General features: G+C 30.7%; 1 protein-coding gene across 1 annotated transcript in view; it reads right to left on the bottom strand.

Annotated features, from left to right (window-relative positions):
- The window catches only part of LOC18035943 (DNA (cytosine-5)-methyltransferase 1), a 9,774-nt gene extending 4,574 nt beyond the window's left edge, over positions 1-5,200 (bottom strand). The window contains exons 1-7 of the mRNA XM_006426310.2: positions 5,042-5,200; positions 2,932-4,423; positions 1,067-2,564; positions 759-923; positions 380-581; positions 137-248; positions 42-60 (exon numbers count right to left, since the gene is read on the bottom strand). Coding sequence (XP_006426373.2) covers positions 42-60; positions 137-248; positions 380-581; positions 759-923; positions 1,067-2,564; positions 2,932-4,423; positions 5,042-5,105 — 3,552 coding nt within the window. The 5' untranslated portion in view covers positions 5,106-5,200. The remainder of the gene's footprint in view (positions 1-41; positions 61-136; positions 249-379; positions 582-758; positions 924-1,066; positions 2,565-2,931; positions 4,424-5,041) is intronic.
- Between the last annotated feature and the right edge of the window lie 5,299 nt (positions 5,201-10,499).

Raw genomic sequence — 10,499 nt, 5'->3', positions numbered from 1 at the left:
GAAATAAATGACCTCGTTAGTGGTCAAGGGTGCAGACGCACGCACTTCTCCATCACAGCCCTGTCAATACAAGCCATAATCAATTATCTCAATATTATAAGGAAGGATGCATGTTCATCTCAATGCAACCACTGACCTAAGAATCACGTTACAATTATTGATAAGCATCAATGACTCTGGATGATTGAGTTTAAATGCTTCTCCAGCAGGTTCTTCATATTCAATCGCCCACTTGGTTGATGATATCCCTGTAGATTTTTTTTTTTTGGCAAAAGTGAATGGCCAGTCAGGAAGGGCATGAAAAATATGCATTACAAACAGATTCTGCCCCCCCCCCCCCCCCAAACAAAAAAAAAATGGTAGACTAAACTAAATGTACCAGATTGTTGCAATCCTTCCGACAAGCCACCACAGCCTGCAAAAATATCCAATGTGGCGAGATGATTTTCCTGAGATGCCCCTCCTTGTTTCTCAACTTCTAACTCGTCTTCTCCCTCTATACACTTTCCCTTCTTCCTTCTTGATGCAGCTTCACTATCCAGACTCCCACTTGAGTACCTCAGTTTGATATGAGCAGGCAGCTGTTCACAAATGAAATTGAAAAGATAAAATAGCATCCAATAGAGGAAAGTCTCCTTATATGCAACTTGAAATGGTACAGAAGTAATTAACACAGTTTTAAAGCCTTCAAACTCCCAAAAAAAAAAATAAATGATAAACAAGAGCACTACCAAATTAGGAAGAAAGGGAGAGATTACCTGCTTGAGGGACCCTTTAGAAGGATCATACAGATGTTCACAGAAGAAGATATGCTGAAAGATTGCAGGAGCATTGCAAGCAGGAATGTCATTTTTCTTTCTGACTTCACATTTCCCTGCTATAGCCTCAACAAAAATAAGATGTGTTTCTTCACTGTAGTAGACCTGAAAATTAAGCCACACAGATCAGTGGAGGTCCATAAGATACCAAGGAAAGGGCTTTTGCGTACCATCATAATAATATAGCCAAAGAATTACAAGAGATGCAGGGAAAGTTTTTTTTGTTTTCTATTTTACGCATCTCATACCTCTCGAATGTCAGAACAATATGCCTTCTCTGCTGAAATATCATCTGGTCTAAAAAATCTTCTAACTTTGACCTGGGTAGATTTTACTTCTGCTCGCTTGGGTTCCTTTGGGACAATGATCTCCAACAGTTGGCAAACAACATAAGGCTTCAGCCCCACATTCCTCCCAGCCTTGAAAGTTTCACCCTCAGCTTTATCCCATGTAAAGTGGTGGGGGCTTATGTAGACATAATCATGAACAAAGTACTCAGTTGTCCCATACACAAAACTGGTCTTTGAATGCACTTTAAATGTTTCTTTTTCCTTCTCAGACTCCTTTGTGCCACAAGCATGGCAAGAACCCACACCAAGGCCCATACTATCAACAGGAAGAATAAAGAAAGCCCCCCTTTCGGGCCAGTACAAACTTTTACAGTAATATTCTGTTGGCAGTCCTTTCTTCTTCCTCTCCTCTGCTCTTGCTCTGTCGACTTTATCGGCATTGGCAATATCCTTCCGATGCTGATGCCCCCAAGGCACTGATCGAATATCAACAACCACAGTCTGTTTAATATCCTGCAATTCTAAATCCCTACACTGATTTGTTAGAAATACCTCCCTCTCGTTAGCTGTATTGCCAAGAACAGTATGAGATCCTCTCTGCATTATTATTCCATGAAACAGTTTGCATCCACCTGTGGCTTCAAACATGTATTCCACAAAATAGATGACAGGAAGTTGATCCAATTCATCAACTTCCACCAACACTGCACTCCCTAGAGAAACCACTTCTCCATGAACAATTGCCTTTTTATAAAGAGCCAAACCAGATTTGCGCACACACTCCCCCTCCCATGTTATTTCCTTCTTAGTAGAACGTGATTTAATTTGCACTGCCACTGAGCAAGATATTCGTCTTTCCTCCAAAATTAGTTTCTCCACTTCAGTGTCATCTTCTTCATTTTCCCCTTGCTCCTCAACCTCTTCATCCTCATTGGCTTCACAAGCAGTTTCTTCCTTTCCATCTTCTGGCGAGTAATTTGAATAGTACTCACCCCAAATTCTGTTGATAAGTCTTGTTGTTGTTGCCTGCATAACCTTTCTTTTGGATACTACTACAGGTCCCATAGATGCTCTAGGGTTCAAATTTATTTCACTCTTTTGTACTTTCTTTTTCTTCACTAACCATTTGGTATGGTGTCTCTCCTCCATTTTTTTCATAAGACCAATAATGAATGCACACTTTTTGATCTGCTCATCAGGATATTCTGCAAAAAGTTGCAGAACTATCTGCCCATGCACAACCACGTATCTCTCAACAGCAGCTGGATCAGAAGAGATGTAAGAATGCTGATCCTTCTTGATCTCCGATAACCGCTTGATTACATCTGTGAAAGAAAGCCTTGATACTCGAGTTTGCTCCTTCAGCATTGTAATAATACTTATTGCAACTCTTGCTGTTTTCAGAACCGGTTCATACCAAGGAGCATATTGTTTTGATGGCTTGCCAAGTCTGTACCTGGAATATGGATAGAAATTGCCCTGGTCATCAATACAGATTTTGTAATTATATCACCGATACCCCGTTCTCAAGAATATTTTAGAAAATAATAGCAATGATTTGCCAAGATTTTTTTTCTTGATATACACAGACTGAATCTACCCATCACTTATTCTTGCTAATTCTAAATTATTTTTTAATGCGTGAATTTATAATTTCAAACTTCTCCCAGCAAAGATAAACATGAGACATTAATAAAAACCATTTCTACAGACACCTACCTCAACAAGTACAGGCAAAATAATAACAAGACAAAGCAGGGAAAAAAATTTTTTATAAAAAAAAGCCTATGTTGAACCATTATGCAAGAAAATAGGCACATTACCAAGCCATATCAGTTCGGATAGAAATGAAAATCATTGACGATCCGAACTCAATCATCCACTCCTTGATTGAACTCAAATAAATTGGAAACCCTCCAGCATCCTGTGCTCCTGAAACCCCCGAGGTAGACTGACTAGAATCAGTATCAAGACAGAATCCACTTCCTTCATCAGAAATCATTTTTCCTGACCCAAAGATTGTCACATCAATATCTTCACAAGGTTTCATCGGCAAAAGCTCCAAGGAAATCAACCTTGAATCTGAATTGTAAAGTGACCAATCATGAAGCATCCTTCGGGGGAGCTGATCAATGTCACAACTGTCATAATCACTATCATAAGCTAAGAGCTCATCAAATTCTTCCTCAGATGGTCGGTAAAATACAGGGAAAGGATAATCATTTGCAATCTCATCTTCATTTATTTTGATGTAGAACTTGTTCATTCCAGAAGTTGAACCCTGTGTTTTCTTCTGCTTCTTCGATTGCCAGAGCTCCTCTTCTTGCAAAAGCCTTGCCAATTTTGCATCCTCATCTTCATCAGCTGGACAAGTGGATGAACCGTATTGATCCATTTTACCATCTCCATCTCCAACTTTAGAACCAATAGCCAAATTACCACCTAAAGATGCAGCATTTACTTGCACAAAGTTTTCACGCTTGCTACTCTCTTCTTTTAATGCAACAAGAACTGGCAATTCTGCAAATTTCTGATCATTCTTCTTTGATGTCTCATCCAAACCTATTAGTTGGTTAAAAATAAATTCACCCTGAGAAATTACAAAATCTTTGATGGATACCCCACCTCGAAAGCACTTGCTTCCACTCATTGATCGGACCACCCCAGCAAGCAACTCATCAATACTACAATCAGAGTTCCCACCAGAAGTTTTTGACAGTTTTTTGTAAACCTCTATACAAGCCCGAGCCTTTTCAAAGAAAAGTTCATAATATTTCTTGTAACTACTGGCTGGTTTAAGGCAATCATAATCAGCTATATCAGTAGAAAGCCATATTACAGGAGAACCATCTTCATAACCAGAGATGCTCCATGATTCTATCCGTCCAAAGCCTTCACATCTGACACCCTTTTCCTTCTCTCTGTCAGAACTTTCTTGTAGGGGCAATATGAGACCAGAAATAAACAAATCATCAATTTCCAACATTTCAAGGGGCTGCGGCAAACCATTTTCATCATGCAAAATAAAATCGTTTAGCCTTCTATTGGGGCGATCACCATCTTGCCTAGCAGTCAGGCCTACAGCTACAATCTCATCATCTGCATACTGATCTTTCTTTGCTTCAACTAGATAGGACTTTTCAGATATACGAACAGATTTTTCTTTGAAATCAGTACAAGCAGCCATTCGCTTTGGCCTTTTCCGAGGCTCCTCACTGTCCTGGGACAATTTTTTCATTTTTTCTTTCTGGCCACTTGTTGAGTCCTTTGTTTCAGGAACTTCAGATTTTGGTTTCCGTTTCTTGTTCTTCATTTCTATTACAAAAGACAACAGCAACACAATAAATAGATTGTAAGCTTCTGAGCTTAAGAAGATATTATTATTATTGATGCACTGCACTAAGAAAAAGAAAGGAGAAATAAAAGCAGAAAAGCAATCTAAAAACGCACAAGTATTTGGCATAAGCATGGGGACAGAGAATTTCAAACATTACGCACAAACATACAGCTGGGTGACTATAAGAAATAGCATTGAATCTGCAAAACTAACCAACCCAAGATTCTCTTCGTTAATTGCTAAGATATGAGGAACACGCTATAATACCCAAAAATGAATAGTGTCCTTAATCCGACACTTGATGAATTTGCACAGATATTAAAGGAACCAATGAAAATGAAGTCAATAAAGAGTGAAGCCTAATTAAAAAAATAAATAAATAAATAAATAACAGTAATAATAACTAACAACAATTGTCATTATGAGTTACACTAGAGATCTCAACCTCACTAGAAACCTAAAATCTGAAAAGGGTTTATTCATCACAAGCCATATGCAATTTGGGAATACGAAGCAACACAACAAGATTAATATCACTTATTGCTTTCAATAATCACTTACAAAAGTTTATCATAGAAATATAAAATAAAAATTACCTGAAGAATCTGTGGCCTTCTGATCATTCGACTCTTTTGAATCCAACAGAGCCGCCGATCCCATTTTCAACTTTCTTCTGCTCTTAGATTCTTGTGAATTTGACGGAGGAGCTGCAATGTCAAAGTCTATTCTTACGACGGTCGCTGATTGATTTTTTTTTTTTTTTCTCTCTTTTCAAAAATACACAAATGGATGAGATATAGAGAAACTGAAGAAAATAAAATGGGCGGCAAAAATTTTCATTTGCCCGCAAAAGTTGCCGCCAATTTTCTTTCTTTCTAATCTTTACAACTTTTTCAAAAAAAAAATAAAAATAAAAACTTTTCAATTACGACTCATGAACTTATTATTACCGGTTTTCCAAGTTTCTTGTTTTGTTTAATATTTTGATAAATGCTTTTCGGAAATTACAATTTTGTCACTTCTTAAATCCATAATGTCAGCCTAATTAATGGACTTTTAACTACACTACCAACAAAATAAAGTAATGAAAATGTGACACTTGTATTAAAAAAATAATAGTCCCACGTAGAGCATTTAAAATTCTAATTTATAGTGCGCAGAGTAAATAAGTAAATTCAAAATTAACGAAAACGACAAGAATAAAATCTATTCTTTCTTTTTTTCTTCTCAATGGACATGAAATGTATTTCTTAAAAAAAATATCTAAAATCATTACTCAAAGCACCATGTTTGTGATACATTTTTAATAATGACTAAGAGCATCACCAAAAAGTTTTTCAAATAAAATTTTATTATTTATTTGAAGTGGTACACGCACAACAATATTTAAAGTTCTAAAAGACACTCTAATTAAAATTCTTTAAATAACAAATGATTCTCTCTCTTCAAATTTAGAGAGTTGATTTCTTCCTCTTCAATTTATATTTTATTATTTTTATTAGAGAAAAAAAGAGAAGTATTTTAATTGCTATTGATTTTTCTTTTAAAAAAATAATTATTTGATTAAAATAATATTAACCTATTTTTATTTTATTATTTTTTATTAGAGAAAGAGAGAGAAGTGTTTTAATTGCTATTGACTTTTTTTTTTAAAAAATAATTATTTGATTAAAATATTATTAACTTATTTTTATTTGAAGAGTCTTTTGGAGAATATCATATTTTTCTACCCTTCCATTTGCCACATGGGTAAGCAAATAGATATTTTAAAAATAAAATTTATAGAGACTTTTGGATATGTTCTAACATTATTAATTATCAAATTAGGTCAACACTACTTATCAAAAAAAAAAATTAGGTCAACACTATTACTGCAAGCAACTTTATTTTTTCTACAATCATGCTCTGTTTTATAAAACTTATATGAGGATGACTTGTCAAAATTTGTTATAAATTCAATGTTTTCATATGCAATTTATGTGAATGAAATTTGTACCATAACACATACAGACTATTTAGAACATAACCCACAAATAACAATTTGATTATTGAATCATTCACACTTAAACCTTATTTGGTGTTGAAATTAAATAATTGTGCCTTAAAAATTATAATATTAAAATTTTGTTAAACATTAATTATTGTAATTTGAATTAATTTAATCTACTACTTATATTAAAAAAACTTATAATATCTTTATTAATTTTATCAAAATAATTATTTTAAAGTTACATTTACTATACACTATTAATTTTTATTTTGGAGTTACAATTTTATTTTTTTTCGTACAGCAGACCTCAATATCAATGCCACTTACCTCTTACTATTTTTATAATATCCAAAAGGCCCACTAACACCAAAAAAAATTGAAAGAAAAGGGAGGTGAATGGGTTATTTGCTTGATAATTTATTTTGGGATATAAGATATATATTTATTATGAGAAAAATATTTAAAAAATAATAAAATGTACAAGAAAGATATCCTATTATTAATTTTTTGTTCACATGAAATATATATTTTTTATTTTTAGTACTTAATTATTTTATTTTAATTTTTATTTGTATAATTTATCTTAATTTATAATAAATATGAATAAAAATATGTTTAAAAATAAAAGTAATATTTTAAAATTTTACTGCAATAAAATTATTGTTATTATAAAAATAATAGGGATTATTTTCTGCTTTCATTACACCCACTGCTTTCATGCTTTATTTTCTGTAACTTATACATATGGTTTGTCAATTAAAAATAATTAATAAAGTTTGACTGCAACAACATATCTGTAACTTATAGTATAAGCACTATAAATCAATTCAAATTTGTTAAGTTATTAAAAGTCGATTATCTTCTTTAAAAAAATGGGTATTCTTACTGTTTATTTTTTATTCATTCATTATCATATATATACTTTATTCAATCATGATAATATGTACATGTGGTAATTAGTTGACGAATAAGGAACGATGTTCTATAAACACTAAAAATCGTCTTATGTGAAAATAAGTAAGCATTTATAATAATTAAAGATCTTAAGTTACATATTAATTACTATTATAGGATTAAATATATAAAATAATGTTCTTTTTTTCAAAATTTTAAAAATATATGGTTTACCTCAACAACCAAATGAACAAGCAGCACAAAAATTAAGCACAGATACATGAATCAAAATTATTATACACAAAAAATAATTAAAAAAATCAGTGAATTTGGTTTAATTTTATCCCTATATTGCTTGTGTGTCAATATCATTCTAGATTCGAGATCTACTCAATTTTTTATGTAATGATCAGTCAAAATCTTCATGAATTCAAGATCTACCCATTTTTTTATCTAACGTGGCAGGCCAACAAAATAATATGAAATATAAGCTAAAAAATTAAAGAAAAAAAGTGCTACTTACCCATAGTAATCCAATCAATTGAACAACGTAGAATTTTTGGGCCGATCTAACAAAACCTAAATTATGTCTCAAAGTTCTGATGATGTCTCGCAACCTATCACCGGTCGATCTATCCAAAGCATTCACTTAATTTTGAAATCGGCAAATTTGATATTCTCAATGGGTTTTCATGTAGAAAATTTGTGGGTTCAAATGAATTTGGATGATTTTGTTGGAACAAGTTTTGGTTTAAAAACAAAATGATGCTTTTAAGATGCATAAAAAATATTTGGTAACATTTCTGTACTCTTTATAATTTAAAGTTATTATGGTAAGGTCCAACATGTGTCAGAGTGAAAATTTAATACAAATGAGTTAGCACATCTTTATTCTTTTTTTTTTTAACCAAAAAAAAGAAGTTGGCATTTCTTATGCAATATATCAAACAACGTTTATCATGTAGCAATTAACACTATTGCGAGTGGCATTATATGTTAACAAATGGTAGTATCTGTGAGTTAACACCTTATCGGTAAATCACTCGACACACGAGTAATGGCTATATTCGAGTTTAGAGAGTGTTAATATGTCAACTGGTGTGCCTATATGCACAATCAAATGATTTTTTTTTTCCTAATATTATCGATATATGCTATCTCATTTGTTGGGTTCGTACCACATGTATTTAATCATAATGTGATTAATCGAATACACATATAAAAATAATCTAATTTATGAAAAAGTATACTCTAATATAGAAGATATATTATATAATCTCTTCAATCAATTAATTTTATTTGGACTCAACAGTTGGTATGCTTACCTCTGTTATTCTACGAGTCTCTTCCTTTTTGCGTATGGCTTCACCACTCCCTTTAGCAGCATCTACTAATTCAATTTATTTGTAAAGATTTCTAAAGAAACTCTTATGTAGTCAACTACGAAATGATTGATTGATAGTGCAAAGTTATTGTTAGAATTATATGATAATATTATTTTATTTATTAATGATTAATGATTAATGTAAACAATATATTAATATTATAATATTATTTACATTAATATTAATTTTAAAATTAATATTATTTAAATTTATACAAATTTAAATATTTATAATTATTTATATTAAATTATAAATTTATTAATATATTAAAATGTAAAAATAATAATATATTGTAAATTAAAATATAATTTAATATTATTGAATAATAATTTATTAATTTATATTAACAATTATAATCTAAATTTATTATTTACATATAATATTAAATTTTATAAATTTATTTTATCATAATTATAATACAAATTTTAGAAATTTAATCATTAATTTTTAATATTTACTAAAAAATTGTTAAATTTCTACAATTAAGATTTCTATATTTATTATTTTTCTAAGTATTAATAAATATAATTTTTAATTATTTAATTTAATTAATCATAAAAATTAATACAATATAATGTAACACCAAATATAGTTTAATTAAAAATTATTACAGTATAGTGTAGCACCAAACATTGTACAGTATTGTTATAATATAATACTAATGCAATACAGCATAACATAATACACCAGCATTAAAATAATGCAATACAACATAATACAATACAGTGTACCAAACGCACCCTATAGGTATTATGAATGTAAAAGTTGAATGATCAAAAAATGTTAATTGGAAGAGTATTCAGCAGTAATGAAGATTTGAAGTTTCTTTTGTAATTTACAAGGAATTTCTTGACAATTGTTGCACTTTATTGTGTTGTTTAATTTTGTGAAGATTATTATTGTAGTAATAGTATATTACAATTATGTCATTTTTCATAAAGTATAAAAAATAATTGCTCGAACCAAATCATAGAATCAAACAAAATTGAACTTGGATTAATTTAGTTTAGTTCGATTCAATTCTAATGTTTAGTTTATAAAATTATGGACTAGCTAGTTTAAATTTAATTTCATTATGCTTTTGAACTAGGGATGGCAAAACTCCCCATGGGTTTGGAGCCCCATGGGGCCTCGCCCCATATGGGGTGAATTTTAAATAATTTTTGGGGAATGGGGTGGGGAATGGATGAAAAATAATCCCCAAATCATTAATGAGGTGGGGTTTGGTTTTGCACTCCCCACCCCAATCCCCATTATATGAAAATATTTTTAAATTTTATTTGCTAATTTTTTAGTAATTAAAATATTAATTAGTATTTTTTAACTAATATAGATTAATAAATATATTATAATTAAAAAAATTCCTAAAATACAATTCCTACTTAACCCTAAACAATATTATTTTTTTCTTTTCTCTCCTAACTGCCGCTACTTTGATTCCTTCAAACAAATCCAACCTCATTCTTCAACAATTTTCGGCAAAGTTCAGTAAGTTGAAAATATTTTACTATACGCTAATACTTTAATTATAGCTTGATCTTGACTTGACATACGAAAGTATATGCAAATATGCAATTTAATGCTTATTTTTATCTTGGCTTGTAATTAATTTTATTATTTGATATTGCAGGATTAAAGTGACAATCATAGGCTATATGAATATGATAAAGAGAAGATGAAGCCAAAGAAAGAAGGATTTGAAACATTTTCTATACATTTTTGTTCTTTTAGTTATTATTTATCCAAACATTTTGTAGTTTTGATATTATTTCAAGATATTGTCTT

Source organism: Citrus clementina, unplaced genomic scaffold (genome assembly GCF_000493195.1).
Source record: "Citrus clementina cultivar Clemenules unplaced genomic scaffold, Citrus_clementina_v1.0 scaffold_7, whole genome shotgun sequence".
Taxonomy (NCBI): domain Eukaryota; kingdom Viridiplantae; phylum Streptophyta; class Magnoliopsida; order Sapindales; family Rutaceae; genus Citrus; species Citrus x clementina.
The sequence above is the reverse complement of the archived record's forward strand: the minus strand, read 5'-3'. Positions and strand labels throughout refer to the sequence as shown.